This window comes from Carica papaya, chromosome 7 (assembly GCF_054855325.1).
Source record: "Carica papaya isolate Zhongbai chromosome 7, ASM5485532v1, whole genome shotgun sequence".
Classification (NCBI taxonomy): Eukaryota; Viridiplantae; Streptophyta; class Magnoliopsida; order Brassicales; family Caricaceae; genus Carica; species Carica papaya.
The window spans coordinates 7,555,026-7,579,371 of record NC_142315.1 but is presented as its reverse complement, the minus strand read 5'-3'; the positions used below and the strand labels follow the sequence as shown (position 1 = coordinate 7,579,371).

At 34.3% G+C, this 24,346-nt stretch overlaps 1 protein-coding gene across 1 annotated transcript in view; it reads right to left on the bottom strand.

Moving 5' to 3' along the window:
• LOC110812409 (Metallopeptidase M24 family protein) overlaps positions 1 to 19,242 on the bottom strand; it is a 29,279-nt gene extending 10,037 nt beyond the window's left edge. Inside the window, exons 1-14 of the mRNA XM_022039182.2 lie at positions 18,976 to 19,242; positions 18,811 to 18,860; positions 18,513 to 18,573; positions 17,510 to 17,605; positions 17,278 to 17,427; positions 15,916 to 16,047; positions 15,471 to 15,598; positions 14,618 to 14,660; positions 11,163 to 11,246; positions 8,206 to 8,247; positions 8,002 to 8,072; positions 7,784 to 7,837; positions 6,809 to 6,914; positions 6,604 to 6,672 (exon numbers count right to left, since the gene is read on the bottom strand). Of these exons, the coding sequence (XP_021894874.1) occupies positions 6,604 to 6,672; positions 6,809 to 6,914; positions 7,784 to 7,837; positions 8,002 to 8,072; positions 8,206 to 8,247; positions 11,163 to 11,246; positions 14,618 to 14,660; positions 15,471 to 15,598; positions 15,916 to 16,047; positions 17,278 to 17,427; positions 17,510 to 17,605; positions 18,513 to 18,573; positions 18,811 to 18,860; positions 18,976 to 19,149 (1,260 nt within the window). The 5' untranslated portion in view covers positions 19,150 to 19,242. The remainder of the gene's footprint in view (positions 1 to 6,603; positions 6,673 to 6,808; positions 6,915 to 7,783; positions 7,838 to 8,001; positions 8,073 to 8,205; positions 8,248 to 11,162; positions 11,247 to 14,617; positions 14,661 to 15,470; positions 15,599 to 15,915; positions 16,048 to 17,277; positions 17,428 to 17,509; positions 17,606 to 18,512; positions 18,574 to 18,810; positions 18,861 to 18,975) is intronic.
• Positions 19,243 to 24,346: the final 5,104 nt, after the last annotated feature.

Sequence of the window (24,346 nt, the reverse complement as noted above, 5' to 3'; positions counted from 1 at the left end):
TAGTTCTCATTTTTTTCCCAGATACTTTGGTTTTCACTCCCCTATTGAGTACGGGTCAAGTAGGGAAGGTTTGTTTAGGATTTTGAGTTTCTGATTACTGATGTACATGCGGAGTTTCAGATTCTATTGTTGATCTCGAGTTCCGTATCAGTTGGTATCAGAGTTTAGACTCCAATAAATCTACTATTTTTTTATTTACTATTTTCATTTATTTTCTTACATAAAATTAGCGCTTGTTGCATAAAATACTATTTCATTTATTTTGTTTTCAAGATTTTTTTTTACGGTATTATTATAATTAAAAAAAAAGGAGTAAAAAAAAAAAAAGAGAGAAGTGTGATTCCTTGGTTCTTTTTACAACATTACATTCAATATTCTGCATTAATATCTGCGTCACAGAAATTCAAGTGAGTCATAGAGCGCATCTGTCATTAGGGTAGAATAATTAGGTATAACATTTCGGTTAATATCCATAGGGATTAATCGGATTCTTGACGCTTTAAGTCCATAATTGTCTTTTTTTACTTCCAATTTCATTCTTTCTTAAGTGTTTTAGTTCCGTTATACATCTAAGTGGTTAATTGCATCCTAACTATTTACCTATAAGTATAATAACATCATATACTCTTTTTCTATGTACTTACTTTTGAACTTTTAGAGAATAAGATCATTTTATAGGATTCTTTGCAAAGTCTTAAAAGACAACATTGTTTGTCTTAATTCAAAAGATTCAATTTCAACACTCAATTTGACAAAAAAAGACATGAGAGATCAACACGAGTGATTGAGAGGGAGTGATTTCTTTTTTCCATTAACATTTTTTTATAAATATGTCACAACTTAGTAAAACCAACCAACCTATGACATTGGAAGAATGCATGGAGGCTAAGATGGATGACATGTATAATAGACTGAGCTTAGCTATTGAAGGTATAACAATAAGAATGAATGAGAGAGATGGAGGAAGCGTAACCATCCCAGATGCCAACACCACCAGGATGATGATGAGTCAAATGGCAACAATAGTGAAGTCAATAGAAGAGAAATCCGGAGAGAACATGATAATATCATATCTATCAAGATGCAGATATCCCCGTTCAGAGGAATGAATGATACAGAGACCTATCTCGAATAGGAACGGAAGGTAGAGTTGATTTTTGACTGCCACAACTATAGTGAAACAAAGAAAGCAAAGCTAACAACAGTTGAGTTCACATATTACACACTTGTTTAGTGGGATCAAGTGATCGCCCTCTGGAGAAGAGATAGAGACCAACCTGATTTTATTATGACAGAGAATTGCGTCAGAAACTCCAAAGATTGACCCAAGGATCCCTCTCGTTGGAAGATTAGCACAAAGAGATGGAGATGACAATGATTAGAGCTAAAATTTATGAGAGCCCAGAAACCACCATGCCTAAATTTTTGAATGGTCTGAACAAGGAGATTACCAATGCTGTGGAACTGCATCACTACATAGATCTAGATGAGATGGTATATGACTATGAAGATTGAGAAACATCTAAAGTATAGAGGTTCCTCCATAAGTAATTCTCAGTCGACCCCTCAGTTTAGTTCTAGATGGGCTAAAAAAGAAGAAAGAAAGAAACTTGAAGAAAGGAAGGACAAGCTCAACTCTAGCAAATCTAAAGGTAACCCTAAACCACCTATTGCTATCAAAGACCAATTTCTATCAAGTGTTTTAGGTGCTTTGGAGTTAGACACATCGCGTCACAATGCCCCAACAAAAGTCTCATGTTACTGCGAGACGATGGCGAAATAGAGACTACTAGTGAGTACAGCAGTGATGATGATAGTAGAACGTCACTACATGATTGTGAAGACAATTTAGTAGCCCCAGTACAGGTTGAGATATTGGCTGTTCGGAGAGACTTAAATATACAATCCAAAAAGACAGACAACGATGAAAGAGAGAATATCTTTCATACCAGATGTTATGTGAATGAGAAGGTATGCAGTCTGATCATAAACGGAGACAGTTGTGCCAATGTCGTCAATACTTTGCTAGTTGATAAGTTAAGATTGTCTTATACTAAGCACCCTAACTCTTATAGAGTACATTGACTCAATGAGTGTGGAGAAGTCAGGATACACAAGCAAGTCAAGATTCCCTTCTTCATAGGCAAGTACAAAGATGAGGTATGCTGTGATGTCGTTCCCATGCACGCTAGTCATATCCTATTTGGACGACCATGATAGTATGATAAACAGGTACATCACAACGGGTTCAAGAATTAATACCATGATAGTATGATAAACACTCAGCGTAAAAGAGACCCAAAAGAACAACAAAAAAGGCCCAATGAGAGAAAGTGAGAGAGAGTGAAAAGAAAAGAATGTTTATATGTAAGGGAGAGAAAAGTGAAGAGAGCGATCTGTGAGAAACAAAGCTTAATTATACTTCGGTACAATGAAGCCTATCTAACCTTTTCTTACCTTGACACTTTCTTTGCCTAGTTTTATTTTCTCTCTTTTGCAGGAATATGAAGATGTATTCTTGGAGGAGATTTCGGATGGTCTACCACCACTACGGGGACTGAACATCAGATTGATTTTATCCCTGAAGCTTCCATTCCCAACCGTCCAGCCTATCGAAGTAATCCTAATGAGACAAAGGAACTTCAGTGGCAAATGAAGGAGTTGTTAGGTAAGGGATATGTAAGAGAAAGTTTGAGCCTTTGTGCTGTTCCAGTGTTACTTGTGCTTAAGAAAGATGGCTCTTGGAGGATGTATGTGGATTGCCGATCCGTCAACAAAATTACGGTGAAGTATAGACACCCTAACCCTAGATTAGATGATATGTTAGATGAATTAAGTGGATTTACTATTTTCACTAAGATAAATCTTGAGAGTGAATACCACCAGATTATGATAAAACCTGGAGATGAGTGAAAATTACCTTTAAAACCAAGTATGGGTTGTATGAGTAGTTAGTAATGCCATTTGGGTTATCAAATACCCCTAGCACTTTCATGAGACTTATGAACCATATTTTACGACCATTTCAAGGTAAATCTATGATAGTTTACTTTGATGACATTCTGATTTACAGCAAGTCTTTAGAGGATCACCTTCACCATATCCAATATGTCCTTGAGATCCTTAAAAAGGAACAGTTATATGCAAATGCCAAGAAATGTACCTCCTACAATAAAAAATTAATTTTTTTAGGATTTGTAATTAGTGCATAGAGCATTGAGGTAGATGAAGATAAGGTGATAGCAACAAGAAAATGGCCTACTCTGACATCAGCCAGTGAGGTAAAGAGTTTTCATGTTTAGGGAGCTTCTACCGCAGGTTTGTTAGGGATTTCAGTTTCATAGCAACACCATTAAATGAACTCATAAAGAAAAATATAAAATTTATATGAACTGAAAAATAAGAGCATGCTTTTACTTTATCAAAAAATAAATTATGTTCTGCACCTATGTTAACTTTACCTGACTTTAATAAAATTTTTGACCTTGAATGTGATGCTTCAGATATTGGTATAGGAGCAGTTCTGATGCAGGAAGAGCGTCCCGTGACTTATTTTAATGAGAAACTTAGTAGCGCATTGTTGAACTACTCAATCTACGACAAGGAGTTGTATACCTTGGTGAGAATATTAGAGGTATGACAACACTATTTATTGCCAAAGAAATTCGTGATCCACACAGATCATGAATCCCTAAAATATCTGAAAGGTCAAGGTAAACTCAACTGTCGTCACGGTAAGTGGGTCGAGTTTGTAGAATCTTTCTCCTATGTAATCAAGTATAAACAAGGTAACGATAATATTGTTACTGATACACCATCTCGTAGGTATGCTTTGATTTCTACACTTAAACATATTAAGAAGATGTATGCTAATGATAATGATTTTTTCACTGTTTATCATGCATGTAAGCAATTCTGCATTTCATAAATTTTATAGGCATGATGGTGTTCTTCTTAGAGATGGTAGGTTATGTGTGCCTAATTGTTCACTCAGGGAATTACTGGTGTGTGAGGCTCATAGTGGGGGATTGATGTGGCACTTTAGGGTAGTTAAAACTCTAGATATTTTAAATGAGCATTTTTATTAGCCTAACATGATGAAAGATGCTGAACGCATTTATAGTAAGTGCATTGCATGTAAGTAATACAAATCTAGAGTTCTACCTCATGGATTATACACACTTTTACCTGTGCCTACAACACCTTATATATATCTATAGATTTTGTATTTAGATTGCCTAAGACCAGGAGAGATAGTGATAGCATATTTGTCGTCGTGGATAGATTTAGTAAGATGTCACACTTCATTGCATGTCATAAGACAGATGATACGATAAATATTGCAAATTTAATTTTCAAGAATGTTGTGAGATTTCATGGCATTACTAAGAAAATTGTGAGTGATAGGGATGTAAAATTCCTAAGTCACTTTTGGAGAGTTCTGTGGGGTAAATTAGGAACTAAGTTGTTATTCTCTACTATATGTCACCCCAAACTGATAGTCAGACTGAGGTCATTAATAGGATCTAAGGATCCTTGTTGAGAGTTATAGTTGACCGAAACTTGAAAACATGGAAGGATTATTTGCCTATAGTAGAATTTGCGTATAATAGGAGCATTCATACATCTACAAGATTTTCACCTTTTGAGATTATTTATGGTTTTAATTATTTAATTCCGTTGGACTTCACACCTTTACCTTTGTAGGAAATTCAGGATACCGATGGTCAACGGAAAGCAAAACTTGTTAAAGTCATACATGAAAAGGTTAGGCAGCATATCCATAAAAAGAATGAATACTATGCACGACACACCAATAAAGGAAGGAAATGAGTAGTGTTCCAACTGGGCGATTGGGTATGGGTTCATATGCAAAGAAAAATATTTCTCAATCAACAAAAATCTAAATTGGACCCCCGAGAAGACGAACCTTTTCAAGTTTTAGAGTGTATAAATGACAATACCTACAAAATTGATCTCTCAGGTGAGTACAATGTGTCTACTATCTTTAATGTTTCTGACAATTTCCTTTTTGATGTAGGTCCAGAATCGATAATGAATCTTTTTAAAAAGGGAGAGGATGATGTGAGCATGAACATGGATCAAGTTGACAGAGATGATATATCAATGCCAAGTGACCCATTACAAGCGAGAGAGTTAAAAGATTTCAACAAGTCTTCTAACTTTTCATCAAAGCATAGATCAATGAGAAAGATAGGTTTGGACCCATTAAAGAAACTCCAAAAAAGAAAACAACATGGTCATTAACCCAAGAGTATAATAATATATATTATTCACTCCAAGTGCAAGAGGAAAATAAGCAAAAAAAAGGAAAAATTCTGTAAGACATGAAAAAGGAAAATTCCCGTAAAATTTTATTTCCTAATCATGCAGAAAAATTTCACTATTAAAGATCAACCAAGAGGAGAAATTGCTCATAAATTGCAAACTATCTTGAAAAAGAGGAAAACTCTTTAAATGTCAAATCTCGTGGAAAAGGAAAATATTTGAGAAAGAAAAAAATATCTTAGCATAATCTCTTCCCCTAAATCAGCCACAATTAATTAAGATATCCCCTATTTAAAAAGTTTTTCTAATAGGTGAATCATATATATTCTACTTTAATTGTAATTTTCTTAATTTTTACTAGTTTTTCATTCTAATATAGATTTAATTTCTTATGTAATTTCCACCACTAATTAGGAGATGATTTTTTTTTCTTATTATTCGCATGACCTACACTATAAATAAGCCTTCAATTTAGAGTTGTAATTCAATTTACAATTTTTAACTTATTAATAAAATTTATGTATTACTGTTTTAAGTTTTCAAGCAGTGGGTTTTCGACCGACTTATTGTACTAGGAATTAGGATCACTAATCAAAGTAAGTCTCGTGACGTCTTTTCAATTATAGTTCTTATTTCTTTCCCAAATACCTTAGTTTTCACTCCCTTGTTGAGTACGGGTCAAGTAGGGAAGGTTTGCTAAGTGTTTTGAGTTTCTGATTGCTGATGTATATGCAGGGTTTTAGATTCCATTGTTGATCCCATATTTCGCATCAATAAGCTTCTTTGTGACTCAACCAAGGGCTTTTAGAAATTGTCATTAATCATCAACCTTGAATCTTTCAAGAATGAAGATTATCTCGCAACTAGGATCAAGAACTTACCACATGTATTTGACCCCAATGCTAGCCAATTGTTGTCCTCCCATTGTACTCCTACTCCATGAACTTTCTTCTTGTCCCCAATAGAACTCATCCAAAACATTCTCCAGTCATCCATCTCAGCTCTCTCAAAAACAATGGAGGGTTGAGAACCTCGACCATTCTCTAAGTTTCTTACTAAGTCAAGAACTCCATTCTAAAAGGCAGTATCAAAAGATTTAAGGCTCAATGAGCATGAACTTCTAAGTCAGAGAAATGACTATCATGAGGGTGAAGGAAAGGTAGACTAGAAGAATCTGGTTTAGAGAAGGAAGAAAGACAATCCATAGAGAGAGAGAGAGAGAGCATTTTTTCATTACACTAAAAATACATGCAAGTCACAGTTATTTGTTTGGAAAGCATAAATACTGCATCATCTCTGGAAATCATGGATTACCATTCCCTCAAGTAGTTTTCTGGTTGTACGTAAAGATCTCAAACCAGGCTCTTTCAGTTTCTCCATTCCCTGGAAATATCACAATTTCTCAAAGTCCGTAAAACATTTAAAAATTCTAGAAGGCAATAAAACATTAAGATTCTTGATATCTATAAAATAAAAACATTATATAATGTGCCCAAGCCTATAAGCTAATCACAAGGACCTTCAAGTAGCCTCCAGGATCGTGAGTGTCAATACCCAGGAAATGCCCCAGCCCATGAGGCATGAAAACAGCACCTAATCGCTCAATCATCATATCATCAACATTGCTAGAAGGAAAAAAGTAAATAGATAAAGAACAAATAAATTTATATTACACCAAATAAAAGTCAGAAGAAAAAGACAACCCTATTCAAGTGCTATTAATGTAGCACTGTGGAATTTGGAACAATTGAAAAAGGAAATGGAAAAATCAAGTCCACAATTAGAGGATTGAGAATAACCACAATCACTGGATTGTTGTTATGCATTCAATTAAAGAGTGTAACAGAAGTGGAGAAGAATAATAGGAATATTATTACTATTATCTCACAATTAAATATTATTTCAATGATATTCCCAATTTTAGTTAAGATTTATATGCTAAATTAGTTGTGATTTCTTTCCTATTTTATTAATAATTATATAAATTAGTTTACTATTAGATTTCCTTCTTACCAATCATTGTTCTGTTAATATTAGTTTTGAGACCACTATAAATATGTAAGCTATATGAGTTGTAAAGTAAACACTGAATTTTTTATAAAATTCTATATTATTCTTCATATTTTTTAGTGGATTCCAGTAACATCCTAATGGATTTTAACTTATTCATCTAGTTTGGATGCTATTAAAACACCCTTGTAATTCTGAATGAGATCAAGCAAATATATTCTGCTTCTGTTCTGCATTAGAGTCAATCTTGTTCTTACTCAATCCGATAAATAATGTTAATGGTCATGTATTTATAGGTTGCACACATAACCTGACATGACTTTTAATGAAAACAAATAACACAATAAGATTTTTACCCAAATAAGAAATAAAATCCTAACAAAATATAATAAATAGTAAAACTATGCTAGAACATATTGGTAATCCTAGTAATCCTATACTAATAAAAAATATTCTAGATGGTGCTGCATCAATTATAAGTTACCCAACAAGGATGCATCCCTCCTTCAATGACCCGAGAATAATTTTCTCTGCCAATCTGCAATAAAAAGAAGAAAATGTGATCAAGTTGCTAAATTAAAGAAGATGTGTTAAATGTGTCCATACATTGGAAACTCCTAGCTTACATTAGTTGAAAGGTTAAATTGACCTTTAAGCATGAGAATCTCTAACACAAAGCAAAAAATAACCAACAAGCCTTACCTGTGCATATCCACCCAGCTTACTTCAGGCTTCATTGCAGATATGACAGCATTATGAGCTTCTAGTACAGCCTTAACAGGAAAACATTAGAAAGATCAACATTATATCAGGAAAGTTCTGAAAAGCACTTAACTAATTGTCTTGTTTTAGTTTAATACAAGTAATGCATACAGAGGAGAAGCACTAATTCAGTAAGTCACTTACATTATATATAAGACTTTGATCACTTGTAAACTTCCCATTCACCTGCTCAGAAATCAGATGTACGTTACAACAAAAATCAAGATTTAAGCCATCCATGAAACCACTATGCTAGGGTTAAGTGCTCTTCTCCCTATCATACATATAAAATTTCAGACAGAAATATTATCACTCAACCCCAGCCTCGCTCCTGGTGGTTAGTTATCCTGGCCTCCTCGGAGTGCTCGAACTTAATCCCTTGGCTATAAGCCAGCTTTACATCAACAAATCACCAAGGGAGCAGCAGCCTGTTCAAAAAACTTTCAGCAGATAAAAGTTCAATTCATTCTGTGACGTATTCTTTACGGTTAACGAGAAAGTTTTTTGCACCCAAAAGTTTAATGGGTGGAAACCATCTATCTGAAATCATCAAAAGCTTTTCCATTCTTCTCCTACAGGCTCCAAAAATTAAAAAATAGAAATGAACCTTCTAGCCTCCTAGAATGCATGGATGCCTAACCAAGGTGTCGAGTTGTTGCTCATATTCAGAGAATTTTCTGTTCAGAAGAAGATCTCAGTAAAAGAGCAGGGCTTTTTTTGAATTAAATTGTATGATAACATATTCAAAAGCACCAAGAGGGTGAAAAACAGTATACAAAAATATTTACGGATCAATCAGGATATCAATTAGATCCTCCAAATCCTCACTAGATAAAGTGGGTAATCCCTCAACAAATAAATCAGGATCTGGAACTATAAATCCTTAAATCTATCGAAGTTAGATTCTGTCCCTTCAAAACTCTTCTATTTCTCACTTTCCAAGTAGCCCAAAATGCAGCCAAATGAATAAACCTTAATTCCTTATCACCTTTGATGCAACTCCAAACCCATAACTCTTCCCTAACTGAACCAGCTATTCACCCAGTCCACTCCCAAGAAACCACACGCCAAAGACCAAACCTGATGAGCATACAGGCACCATAGAAGAATGCAGTCACAAGATTTTGCATTACCCTTGACAGATAACACTCGTGTTCACTAAAATTTTTCACCTCTTAATTAACTTGTCCGGAATAAGAATGTTTTCCTCACAGCTTTCCAAGTGAAGAAGGCCACCCTAGGAGTTGCTCTAACCTTCCAAATCAGGTTTGTCAAAAAGTCATCACAGTTTTTTGTCCCCCTGTTCAAATGCCAATATAGCGATTTTACTGAGAAGATATTCGACACATTTAACTTCCATATTGGTCTGTCTTTATGATCTTGGACCCTTTTACCTCTGTGAAGCACCTCAATAACCTCAAATACTCATGGATCTCCCAGTCATTTAGATTTCTGACCAGCAGAACCAACCATCCACACTCCCTCCAGAGTCTATCAAGGATTCTCTGATGGTGGCTTTCTTGAAACGAGTTAAAATGAAGATATCAAGAAATTGACGAATCAAAGCCCCTCCCTCCAGTCACTCATCTCTCCAAAAGCTCACTTTGTGACCCAACCCAACAATCTATTTAACACACTCTTGAAAGTCCCGTTTCTCCAAAAGAATTTTCTTCTAGAAACCAACCCCATGAAAACCCTTAAGGAAGTGTGTAAACCAACCCCCCCAAATCCTTGCCATATTTAGCAATTAACACTTCCTTCAAAAACTTTTTTTGAAAAATAACACTTCCTTCAAAAATTTACCTCCTCCCTCAAGAATTTCGCCACTTCCCCTTAAGCACTTTGTTAAAATCCACCAGCGATCTCAAGCTCAAATATCTCAAGCCCCACAAATATCTATATTGGATCCCCTCCAGTCTTTTGACTACATTAGAAGGGATAGCAACCTAAGACAAAATATATGGGAATGTTGGGCAATGTGCTTTTGATGAAAATCTGCTTGCTTTCTTTTGACAGTAAACTTCTTTCTCAACTAGCTAATCAAGATTCAAAATGGTATATCACTAGCTCCCACATCAGTGACCTCCTTGCCTTAGCCTCTCAGAAGGAGACCCAAATACTTAATAGGTAGATTCACTTCTCCCTACTCCATTATTCTGGCCAGCTGACTCGCTTCGCAATTTAGTCCAATTTGTACTAACTCTGATTTTGACAAGCCAATTTGAGACTCAAAACAGCTTCAAAACAAAGTGACACACACCTGATATTAGGAAGCACCCTTTAATCCTGTTCACAAAAGAGCAAAGAGTTGTCTGCAAAAAGAGATGCGTTACTTCCATCCTTTCCTCTCACTCCCAATCAGAAGGCCTCTAAACAAACTCATTTCCCTAACCCTTAAAATGAGTTACAATTACAAATAGCAATAATGATAGGAGATCCCTTGACACAACCCTCTGGAAGCTTTGGAAAAAGACAATGGGCCTCCGTTCACCGGGGCTGCAAAAGAGGAAGAAGTGATGCAAGCCTTCATCCAGTTGCCCCACTTTTTACCAAAACTCATTTTGTCCATCATGTAGAATAAGAAATTTCATGCCACATGGTTATAAACCTTTTCCATGTCCAATTCACACAGAACTGCTCTATCCCTATCCTTTAAGAGGCCATCAACCACCTCATTAGCTATGAAAAACCCTATGCTGTTTGACAATAGTGTTGTTCTTTAAAGGGACAGGGTGGTTTTTTTAACCTAGGGCATTCCTTCATTACATGGGGATCTTCTTGTAAATTTTGGTTTTGCCCTTCCACTATATAAAGGAAAACCCTAGCTTGTGCAAGTGAAGCTCCACAATAGTGAAAATTTTGCTGGTCACTCCATATATGTAGGCAAACTACCGAAGCACATTAAACTCTCTATTGTTCCTCTTTCTTGCTCAACTTTTAGTTTAATATATGTGTGCTGTGTAAGCTTTTTCGCAACACAAGGCAGCACATCGAACCCAACTGGAAGAGTAACTTCCCAGAAAAAGCAAGATCTAACATGCATAATGACTTAGGAATATTATGATAGAAGATCAATCTCTAATGTAAATGCATGTACTTACAGGGAAGGAACAAGTTATATCAGATCCATAAAAATGGTACTCAGCTCCCATATCAAGCAATGCCATATCACCATCTTCGAAAGTCTGCAAGAAAGGCATTATTTATTTCAAAAAATAAACTTCTGCAGTAAAAATATTTAACTAGGAAAGTGTTTTTCTTTTTTTCAGAGGTAACTAGGAAAACTTGAAATCAACATTTCCACTGCCAATTTATCCATTAACTCATTAGAACCCTGTCATGCAACAAAACTCCTTTTTCGGAAGGGAAAGAAGAAAAGGAAGAAACATTACATCCAGAAAAATATATTTATCCTTATATCAGGAAAGTACATTTTCCACAAGCTGATTTTTGTGATTGCAGTGGAGCTCACAACTTTCAGAACCATTATCCCATTAAAGGGAAAAAAGAACAGGTAGTTGCAACTGAAATCCAGAAAAAAATAATAATAACAATAATAATAATAATTGTTTTGATGTATGCTGATTGGACTCAGAATCCAAAATATACTGCCACAAAACCAGAACATGTTTTCTTTCTTTTTTGTATATTTGCTTCATCAAGATATAAATCTCTTGATTATTGAGTGTATTTTTGTAATCATATATGGCTACTTCCATATACAAGTAAAATGGAAGGTGGGAAGGGGGATAAAATTATGTTCTGGTAGGATGATTGGATTGGTAGAGATAGTCTTAAAGATCAATTCTCGAGGGTTTCACCATTGCTCAATCTAAAAACAAGGTGGTGGAGAATGCATGCACAGGGGGGAATGGTAATAGGGAATAGATTGTGAATATGATGAGGAATCTCAACGATTGGGAGGTTGAAGAGTATGAGGCCATGCTACAGCTCTTGTCTAATGTTCAATTGAATGATTCCAGTGATCAGATCATGTGGAAGCTGAAGAAGCATGGTGAATTTACCGTCAAGTCTTACTACAATCATCTAATCGGAAGAGAAGAGGAGAGCTTGAGGAATTTCTTGATGAGCCAGATTTGGAAGGTGATGTTTCCCCCAAGAATAGCTTCTTTTGCTAGGGAAGCAGGAAGAGAATGCATATTCATAATTGATAAATTGATGAGAAGGGGAAGAATTATGGTGAATGGATGCTATTTATGCAAGAGAGCTGTTGAATCTTGTACCATATTCTTCTCTAGTGCTTGATGGTTTACAACATCTAGACTGTGTTGTATAGTATTCTGAGTCTTCATTGGGTCATTACGGGGTCGATGAGAGATGAGCTTTGCGCATGGGAGAGGATATGTAAAAAGAAAAATTATATAAAAATTATTCCTTTAACTATCTTTTGAGTGGTTTTGAATGAGAGGAACACTAGAGCTTTCGAGGGAAGAGAGGAGGAGATATCTTAGTTAGAGATAGATAATTATACGTTTTTTATTCTTTAACTTTGGGTCATGACATGTGTAGGTTGGAGAATTTTTTAAATGTCATTGACACACTAATTGTTTTGTAAATTTCTTATACAAGGCCAGCACCCCCTTGGTGCCTTTTACTTAATATAATTTATTCTTTTTACTTCAAAAAAAAAAAAAAAAGCAGAAGTCTTGGTAGTAAACAACTTTACAGACTAATTGCAAGCTGGGAATGCAAGACATCTATGCACCTGGCTAATGTCTTTTAACAGAAGTTTTGGCAGTAAAGAACTTTATGGACTACTTTGCAAGATGGGCATGCAAGACATCTATGCATCATTTTGATGGGAAGTATTGACTACCTGCTCTTAAATGCATAATATACTAACATCAAACCAGAATATACCGCCATAAATCTAGAAAATATTTATTTGCCTTTTTGTACATTTTTTTTCATTAGATGTAAATCCCTTAATTATTTGCCTTCATTTTTGTTACCATCATATCTACTACCATGAATGGTAAGTGGCATATATGTGTGTGAAGAACCATAAGAATACAAGAACTCCACTTGGGAACCGGTTATTGATTCTATTGAGAGAAGACTTGCTGGTTAGAAACGAAAATTTTTATCCAAAGGGGGAAGGCTCACTCTCATTAAGGGTACCCTCACAAACCTCCCCATTTATTATCTTTCTACTCTTACCATCCCAGTGAAGATAGAAAGGAGAATTGAAGTCATTCAGTGTCGTTTTTTATGGGAGGATGAGGAGGATAAAAGGAAATTTCATCTTGTTAAATGGGAGGAAATCAAGAAACTGATCTTTAAGGGAGGCCTAGGAATTAAGTCTCTTGTGGAGATGAATGTAACTCTTCAAGGGAAATGGCTTTGGAGGTATTTTCAGGAAGAGGAGGGATTATGGAGAAAAATCATTGCTGCCAGATAGGGGAATTCTTCTGGCAAGCTGATCCTCGGGAGTCTGGTCAGACAACATGGCTATGGACTATGGAGAAAAATTATGATGAGTTAGACAAACTTCAAAGATTGTATCCAATGGCGTGTAGGCAATGGAAAGTATATCAAATTCTGGTCGGATGCATGGGTGGAGGGCAGCTGCCTGATGAGAAGATTTCCAAACATATATGCAATTGCCCAGGCCAAGAATATGAAGATTATGGACGCCTACAAGATCACCAACGGTAAGGTAGTTTGGACAGTCAATGTTACCAGACATTTAAACGATTGGGAGGTGAATGAATATGAATTGCTGCTACAAACTCTTGAACTCAGCAGATTAATAATAGCAGGGACAAGATTTTGTGGAAATTAAACAAGAGTCAGGTATTTTCTGTCAACTCTCATATTATGGGTATCAGCCAAGACAACGAAGGAATCTTTCCAGTTACACAGATATGGTAGAACAAAGCTCTCCCCAGAATGGCCTTCTTTGCTTGGGAAGCATGCAGAGAACATATCTTAACAACTGATAAATTGATGAAAAGCGGCTTTACAATGGCCAACAGATGCTATCTTTGCATGGGTGACACAGAAGCTTGTAATCACAGTTTGTTATAGTGCCCCGTAGCTTACAGCCTATGGTGTATGATCTATGGTTTACTGGGCATTAATTGGGTCATCACGGGGCCAGTTAGAGAGGAGGTTTGGGCTTGGGGTGAGATGTGTAATAAGAGGGATTTTTAAAGATTATTCCAATGACCGTCTTTTGGATCTTATGGAATGAGAGAAATAATAGAGCTTCTATTAGTAAAGAACTAGATATTAGCAAGCTTAAAGATAGATGGTTGCATTACTTCAGTTTTATTTTGTTGGGTCGTAACATTGTGAGGTGGGAAAATTTTGGAAATGTCATTGACATCCTAACATAATTGTAAATATTTTGTATACAAGTGATACCCCATTTGATACTTTGTTAATAATATTCTTTACACTTTTTATCTAAAAAAAATCTTCCTTTCCTCTGGTTCACTATCAGTTTCAAAAAATATCATAGTCTCCATGGGCGCAGGGTGAACTGAAAAAATCATGAAAAATGGAGGATAGAAGAGGGAATGCACTCTACCCTGTCATTTGGAGCTGCTGCATGCCCATAATGTAGAACTGAACTGTAGCATACAAAATGAACACCATTAATATGATACTTGTCATTTATTTCAAAAAACAAATAGTATGATACTTGTCATGAAGTAAAAAAAATTTTTTTTTTGGGGAAATATATGAAGTAAAATGATGCCAAATCATCTAATCTACAATATTTTTTTACTTGTTTATTTTGGAATGTGATTTTCTAGACATTTGAGTTATTTTTTATAAATAAGAGATTTGAGTTTACTTGGCTGTTTGGAATTTATGCAGACCCTAAAATGTTTCCTTATTATCTACTTTCCTGTTTTCCTCTCAAAAATAAAAATCCTTCTCAGTTGAGGTTAGAACATATATAAGAGTTTTTAATCTAATCAGGATTGGAATTTGTATTACTTCAATGAGAAAGTCACTTGATTTCTCTTCTTATTGGTTATACTTTGTTGTTTGTTCTTGACTACCTGCCAACTTGTCCTACTTCAGTCCTCAATTGCTATCTGAACTAGCTAAACTAAAGTTTTCAAAAACAAACCACCAAAAAATTCAACTCCTAAAAAAATCCTATTCTAAAAATAAAATAAATTCCAATCTCCTAAAAAGTAGTAAAAACAAGTTCCCTTATTTATCTTAGATGATTCTGCATCAGAAATTTCATATATAATGATGGTGAAATACTTATCAGTAAGTTCTTAAAGGTTTCCTTCCCCTTTTGTGATTAAAGTTGCTTGCTAAACAAGTATGCATCCAGTGTATTGCATGCACAGAATACATGAGAATGAGAAATGCCAACTGCACAGGAAGACAAAGGAGTCAAAAGTATAGATAAATCTTACCTATTTTCGCCAGTAGCACAAATACATGTGTATGAACAGTGCCTACAGCCACCATACATGTATATGTGGTGCAGAAACATGCTTTCCAACTGATACTCTTTCATGCCAACTCCAATTTTTCTCATAACCTGTGTTTGGTGGAAAAAACGAGCTAAAGTAAATGAAGAACATACATGCACACAGCAAAAAAAAACATGTATGCAGGCAAAAAAATATAACATGTAGTGCCTCTCACAAGACATGAATTAGAACCCAAGACAATTTTCTTTTACAGTAGAACCAAGACAAATTAATGATAAAGGAACTTCCAGGACTGATATACAGCAGAACATGCTAAACTTTACATTACTAAATATGAAATAAATGTATTTACTTATATGTCTATTAACAGTAGAAAATCATGAATATACTGTCCAAGGAACAAGAAATTTTGACAAACAAGTACCTGAATGTGAGCTTCGGAACTTATATCATTTGCAAATTGTATGAGAACAAGCTCTAAGTCTGACTTTATGACACGGCACTCGGTCAAAGTAGGATGCAAGATAGTCAAATCTATCTCAAACTTTTCAATGCCCTGGACAGGACAAAAGAAAAAACAAATGAAATCAACAAGAAATATTAAGTGTTCAATCTTTTACTGACATAATTCTTCTTCTTTTGAAAGTAAAAGGTAGAATAATATTTATAAGGTACCAAAATGATGCAACCTATATATAAAAATATTTACAAATCTCTCAAAATATCAATAAAATTGACCTTAATCAAAAAGCCTATGAGTCTCGAACCATAACTCCTTAACTCTATCAAAAGTAGTTTCTATGCCCTCAAAAGCCTTTCTATATTTTTCTTCCAAGTTGCCTTAAGGTAACCAAGGAGATAACACCTAAAGCATTCTTTGAACGTCTATCCCTGTGGATGCCTTCTCCAGGCCCAAAGCTCCTCTTTCATAGAACTAGCAATCACCTCAATCACCCCCATGATGCCACAGGCCATAGCCAAAGGCGGTAAGAGAAAGATCACCAAAGGAAAAGGTGATTGGCACACTGCACATCTCTCGCACAAATAGCAGTTATTTGCAACAATCTTTCCCCCTTTTAACTAGGTTTCAATGGTAAAAGGCAATCTCTTGCCACTTCCCATGCAAAAAAGCTACTCTAGGTGAGGCATTTTACCATATTTCTTTTCACATTGGTACTAGCACAGAGCTAAATGGAAGTAATAAGAAGGCCCCTTTTGAATTTAGCTTCTAGAGTGGCTCATCCAAAGCCTCAGTTGACCTCATACACTGAAAAAGAAAATGAAATAAGTTGACAACTTCATTCACCTCCCAGTCATTGAGGTTCCTGACAAGATCCACTGTCCAAACACTGTTACTAAGGGAACTGTGTCCCACCCTTCACCCCATTCATTCAATCAAAATCTTACCCTCTGGCCCAACCCAACTTTCCATCTAATGTAACCATGAAACTCCTCCCTCCTCATGCAAATTTTCTTCCAACACCCCATGCCATACGAAAGTCTAGAACTCCTAGAATACCGTTCCATAAAGTCTGCTCTAAATCTTGCATTGATCACTCTCCACTACAGGTTGTTCTGCTCCATCATGAATTTAAAAGGCCAATTACCTAGAAAGCTTTGTTAGACCACTAATATGATCCCAAGACATGTTTCTAGTTCAATTACGATTAAATTTTCAACATCGAAGTAATGAAGAAAAGAAAATTGCACTTGAGATCATAGCCATCACTCTAAGAAATTTACAAACTAGAAACATGGAGAAGAAGAAAGCATGATATGGTAGAACCTCAAACTCGGCAGGCTTTGAAAAGTTATTGCTATCAGTGTTAAGCCCATGCAAGAGAAACAACAAAGGGTTTCCCGATCCATTGTATTGATCATGCAAGACTTGGACAATCTCATCTGTATGGTAAACCATGTCGACCATGTATCTTTTCTGCAATGAAAGGATGCAAAAGATTAAAAAAAAGGCAAACATGCATTGGCACAATATATGACAAGGGTTGCAATCAAGATACCTGTAAGTAATGCAAAGACTTTATCTCCCCCAACCAAATGGCATAATCGGCTGGTAACCTAGGAGCAAATAGAATAGACTTTCCACTTGCAATGTCCTTCACGGATTAATAAGAAGACAATAAATATGTTGATGTCCAAATGTATTAGAACCTAATACTTAAATGAGCATTCTTATGCAAAAAAGAAGACTCAAACTGTTAAACCTGAACTCATTAGAGAATTAAGCTTTATTTTATTATTTATCATTTATACTTTTAACAAGCTGTCAAACCAGTGATGCTCATATATAAGTAGCATAATGAAGCTTAATACATGAAATGAACCAGCATAAATGCACAAATAAGAGATCAATCAATGAGCTTTGCATGTAAAGTCTTTGCAACAAATGGGTAATTACAGAAGATGGTGAGTATCCTAAACTTTGAAGACCAATAGCTTAAACTAATAGAAAAGGTGCTATATTTATTATCTACTTATATGCTGAACAGATTTAAGACCAGCTTTGAAGCACTGCATTCCAACCACAAAACTCTTTTAAAAGAAGGGGAAAAAAAGGGGAGAACATGCAGCATAGCCTGCCCATGCAAATCAAGTAGCCTGAGCTAATTTTATGACCATACCAGCTACATAGAAAAAATCACAGTGAAAGTTAATCCAATAGCATATTTTTGCTGGCCTGATAACAATGCATCTCATAATCGACTTAAAAGCACAGAATTATACCAATTATCAATAAAACGAAAGTTAATTCAATAATAGTTCTGCTTCTTGCTACAGAAGTAAGCAATCACATCAATTATCCAAGGCATCACTTTTTGTAGTATAAAACACATAGTTACCATCACACCGTAAGAGGAATTTTAAACAAAGTTAATATTTAAACAAACAGTAAAAAAGATAAGGACTAAAACCGTGGAGCTACATACATATATAGTTAACATCGTATGTCAAATAAATTTAAGATTTAAACAAATAGTGAAAAAAATAAAACAGTGAACTCACTATAGCTCCGTAGAAACCGGGCTCTCTCACTCCAAACAAATGAGCGAAATAACTCTCCTGCCTGTCAAATTAACAAAAAAAAATAATTAAAAACAAGCACAAGTCCAAAATAATCATAACAAAGGTCTGATGGCTCGCGTCAAAACCGTTCTGACTTAAATTCCAGATAATTATATACACCATGTGTGTATATATATGTATGCAAATGAGCGGCAGGCTACTAGTTGATTCCAGATTATTAATAAGAATGTGATCAATCCCTAAAATAAAACATCGTTAGCAAATCCGCGAATGTTACCTGAAAAGCTCGACGTGATCTGTGCAATAGCGAGTCCGCTCTTCGCCTCCCTGCGAAGTATTGATCAGGAAATTGACGTTACGAACACCAATCTTCGACACTCTATTCGTGCGTACGTATTTAAACACATGCATACACACATAGTTCTACACATAGGTAAAGTACCTGAAGGAAGACGAAGCCGTGGAGGGGGCGAGAACATACGGAGAGTTGTTGACGAATGTAGTTGAGGAGTTTATCTCGGTTCACAGCGTGGAGTTCCATGGGTACTGCCGGAGGGGAAAGGGACGATTCAGAAGAAGATGCCATGGAAATGGCTTTCCCTCGAGGCCCAGCCATCACCAACAGAAAGTATGCTGTTCGTCTCTATTGCGTCCACTCCATTCCGATACCAGTGACCGTTCGTCTAGCGAGAGAATGTTGACGAGCAATTTGACGCGTCTCTCGTTTTAAACGACGTCGTTTAATACGTTTAAATTGGTCTGGCTATTTTGGGCCTTTGGAGTAAGCTATTGAAACCCATGGCTGGGCTTGGGCTCTCTCCTAGTGAGAAATTTTAAGTTAAATGAGACCCGACTGATTTGAATGATAGTAAAGAGGTGTGAACTTGGTATAATAAACAAATTGTTTAACAAATTTTATACCTTTAAGTTTTATAAAATAAGAATAAACAATCCAAATAAAACACATTTTTTAATATTATGAAATAATTCTTTTACTGAATACTTTAATCTTAACAAAAATTAAATATATATTTCACATTAAATACATATATATAATAAGAATATTTTACATTATGATGTAAATATATATTTTATCACACAAAAAATAGTAATTAAACAAAATAAGATAAATATGATTAGTCTAATAACTTAAACAAAAATTATAGAACAAAGTGATACTTTTTGTATAATAAAACTAGAGAGTTAACTAAAAGATAAAAACAAAATAAAAGTAAGGAAAAAAAAGAACAATGATTTTGTTATAATTAAAAATAAGTTAATTTCAAATTTTCATAGGAGATAATAATATGATAAAACATGAAAATATAATTAAAAAGGATAATTTGGAAATAGATGGGATAAAAGTAATGTATAGCAAAATAAAACTATGTTTTAAAATAAAAAAAATTGCTTATAATTTTTTAAATTTTTGTGAAATTTTTTGTAAAATATGAAATACATTTGAAGTATTAATGTGCAAAACCTTAATGCCAGTTGTATATCTAAAATAACTTAAATTTGATAAACAATTTAGTTTGCTTTCCAATTTTTTCTTATTCAAAATAAACATAAAAATAAATGAAAATGTTCAGGCTAAATATAACTTTTTTTCCTTTATTTTTTTTCTATTTTCACTTACAAAGAAAAAAAAAATAGATAGATGAGATTGTGGAAAAGACAATGCTCAAGGAAAACACAAGAAGGTTATGTCTAGAGTGGTAGAGAGGATATAGAGGTAATAAGAAAAATAAGAAGAAAAAGAAAAGACCTTTAAGAAACTAGGGATAATGATCGAAAAAAGATAATGGAACTTTGAAGGGTTAAGAGATTTTGGCTGCTATAACAAATGTAACATTGAGAATAGTATGTTGATCATTCTTTTGTTATATTTCCTCATAAACTTTGAAAGATAATGAACTTAAGTATTGAATGATGATTACAGTTGATCTCAATATTTTCTAACATATTTTTGCAAACGCAATAAAAAAAAATAATTAAATGTCTTATGGTATAATTTTACTTTGGTAGTAACTAAAAACTACTTTTTATTACTCATATTTGTAATGACTCGCTTTCTCTGTTGAGAAATGAGCAATATTCTACACACATAATTTGATAAATTTATGCAGCAATAAATAAAAACTTAAGACTCAATCATCCCCTATGTAGAATTACAAGTCGTGAGACTTACAAAATTCTTTATATTGTATCGTTATAGGATAATTAAACTGATTTTATAAGACGAACTCTTACTGTTACTAAATGTTCTTCAAAGTCTTTCTTCAATCTAAAATTTGCTTTTGATCTGGACTAATCTGCATTAAGGGGAGTGAATTGAGGTGAGCTTCATGGACTCAATAAGGAAAATGAGCAGTGCCCATAACAAAGACATGCACACACTGAATCACAAAATCTCCTAAATCAATTTATTCAGTAAACATTCAGAATTCTTTATTTCAATATTATAACTCAAGACATAAACAATTTCATAAATAGCATAATTTAGTATTGATTACCACAATTTAAGTAATAAGTAGCTCAATAGATATTGATTTAATATTTCAGTATCGTAAACCTCACTTATGACTTTTTATTTCTTCCTATCAATTTATATTTTATTAAAAATAGTTTCATCGTGCGATGTCGCTTCTGTCAGCATTAACGAGAGTATAAGAATCTCCTCTACCACGTGAATACGTTGTAATTCAGTTTACAGTTCACAGTTGTAGTACACAGTATACAGTTCACAGTCCTTGTCGTTTTGCCACGTCTGGCTAAAGCTGTATCAACGGGTAAGGTTCACCACAATCACTCAGCAAAAGGCTACACACACACCTACCTCTTAGTGATATCGGTTAAACGAATTTTTTCGTCTTTTAAAGATTCTTATATTATTCTTTTACTGATCAAGTTCATCATTAGATGACCTACTCAAACATGCACTTACTTATTTATCATATATGTTATACATCAACATGCCTATACAATAAACATAATATATACACTTTATATATACAGTAATCAACTCAAATAAATATATATGTACATGCAACACATACAACATGAATATACTTATATATTTGCACAAGGTATATGTGTATTATATAAGCAAGCACATACAAGTTTTACTCATACATACATACATTATAACCAACAATTATACATATACATATATATCACACACACCTATAACTTGATAATTAGCATGCAATAAATCTGCATATATATATAAGTAACAATATGAATACAAAAATATACGTCATACACAACATTATGTATGTCTCCAATCATATACAATTGTACACACGCACATATGATAAGTTCAAAGAACTCGCTTTAGAAAACTTTAATAGTTTGTAAAGTCTGTACACAATTCATTTTAAAGGAAAACAAAGTTTTATAAAAACATATGGGTCTCTGAATGAGACTAACTCAATCCCTTATATCCAGACAAATCGAAAAGTGTCAAAATCGTTATTGGTTTGAGTTTACGATTTTCTCCAAATTCGGCATTGTTTAGGTAATTTCTTCGTTTATAATAAGAAAACACGTGTGTTAAATAACAAACACTTGCAAAAATAATTAGGATACAAAAATGGGTCAAGTTATTATCGTAAACACACGATCGTGTTCATTGGAATCGTCACGCGCCAACACACGCATGGTTCACCATGAACCACCGTGGGACCATCGTGCACCATTTTCAGAACCATCATTCGCTGTCGCGACTCAATCAGCAACCACTATAGAATGCCTCATGCATTCGGACTTGGTACAGGTACAGTGGAATGACACCAAAAAACACCATGGATCCCAGAATCACACGATTGGCCACTATGTGCAAGTCCCTTTCTCCGGGTAGATCCGCCATGGGTCTCATTCTTTCTTGCTTGCGCGCGCCACATCCCTTCATTTTTTTCTGGATTCATAGAGTCGTCGGTCACACAGATCCAGTCACATGCACCAAACCTGCCTTATCTCTCTTGCTCTCTCTCTCTCTACCTTAGTTGTTTTCTCTCTCTTCGTGATCCACTCTCTCTATCTATTCTTTTGGTTTTATCTCTCTCTCCTTTCTGATTTTCTTCTTCTTCCCTTTAATAAGTGGGAACAAGAAGGCTCTCTCACACTTCGCCTCTTCTATCTGCGACGAATTTTAAAAATGTATATGCCTCTTTTTCTTCTTATTACAGAGGCATGTTCGCCTCTGCAACTTTCTCTTTCTTTTTTTTTCTTTTCTATCACCAAAACAGTGTCATTTTAATGCTCTCAAAATGACTGTCATTTTCACCTCCTTCTCTTTTTCTTTTCTTCATATCAAAACGACGTTGTTTTTGAGATTTTTCAAAACGACATCATTTTGGCTTTTTATGCTTCTAAGAAGCAAATTGGTTGGATGTTATTTTTCTCAGGTCAGGTTGTTACAATGTTCTTACATTAATTCTTATTTCCAAATTACTTGGGCTCATTTTACGGACGAATATATTGACAAGTTCGCTTTCTTGCAAACTTTCCTCCCCTAAAATGTAAGCATGAGAGAAAAATCTTAAATAACTTATTATTTTACTATTTTCCCTTTTGTTAGCTACTATTTTAGCAATGGTTACCCTCCTTTTTAGAGTTGTTGTTTTTGTAATTTAGCTTTACATTAATCCAACTTTTATGCAAAAGTCTTAGTTAACCTCATTTTTTATCAACTTTTTTATTTATAATATAAATAGAAAATTGATAAGCAAAATTAATTAGCATGTTTCGTTGTATGGATGTCTTACTCCATGTCATCTTGTTTATTTTTCAAATATATTTTATTTATATGGACTTTTTAGGAATTTGACTTCTAACCTAATCATAAATTAGTAGCTCTACTTTCTGAATAGTTTTAGAGATTTATCGCATCACTATCATTATACTCTCCATTTTAAAGCTACATATATAATGTCTTTATTTTCGTTGAAAATGGTCAAAAGCTTTAGTAAAGTAGACAACAAATTTAATTACTCTAACATTAGAAAGCACCTTCACTAAACCAAAAGAAGAACTTGGGACTAGAAAAAGGCTTTTCATCCAGTGTTGGAATATGCACACACTTTAAAGATTACTACAAAACTAGGTAATGCATTAGAGTGCAATTACTTCATAGAAGTTTAATTTTAGCTATATTAGACTTGAAAAATTCTTTTTCTTTTTGGATTCTAGGTTGGAAGCTTTGGCCTAGAGTTATATTCTTAATTACTTTTTATATCCATTTAATGTTTTTTTATTTATTAATTAGATGACTATAAGCATGAGAAGTAAAATAGATGTATGGTTGTGGTTTAATTTTGGACATTGTGTTTGAATTGTATATGATGATTTTATCTAAATTATGTGCATTCAAACCACATAAGTATAATGAAGTTATGTCTGTTAATAAAATTTAGAAAGTGTGTTATGATTATGAATATGATAGATTACTTTATAAATTAGATGAGTATATTTGGTTAAATCATTTAAAAGAGTTGTTATGGACCCTAAGGGATTAAGAGAAGACATTATAGGGTTTTGTTTGGAGAGCCCAAGTCCCACAAAAGGTTAGGGTATTCATATGGTAATTATTAAAGGGTAAAATCCTGGTAGTTGAGTTATTATGCAGGTGCTAATGTATGTGACAAACCTCAGATATATACATATTTTATCATGGGAGTCCCAAAACAATATATCACATTTTCTTTCAATGTAATAAGGTATGGTTATTAAGGGGTTTTAGATTTACATAGTGGAAAATCTCTAGGGTCATACCGAAAGGGGGTCTCTTTCCTCTTTCTAAGTGTTGGTAG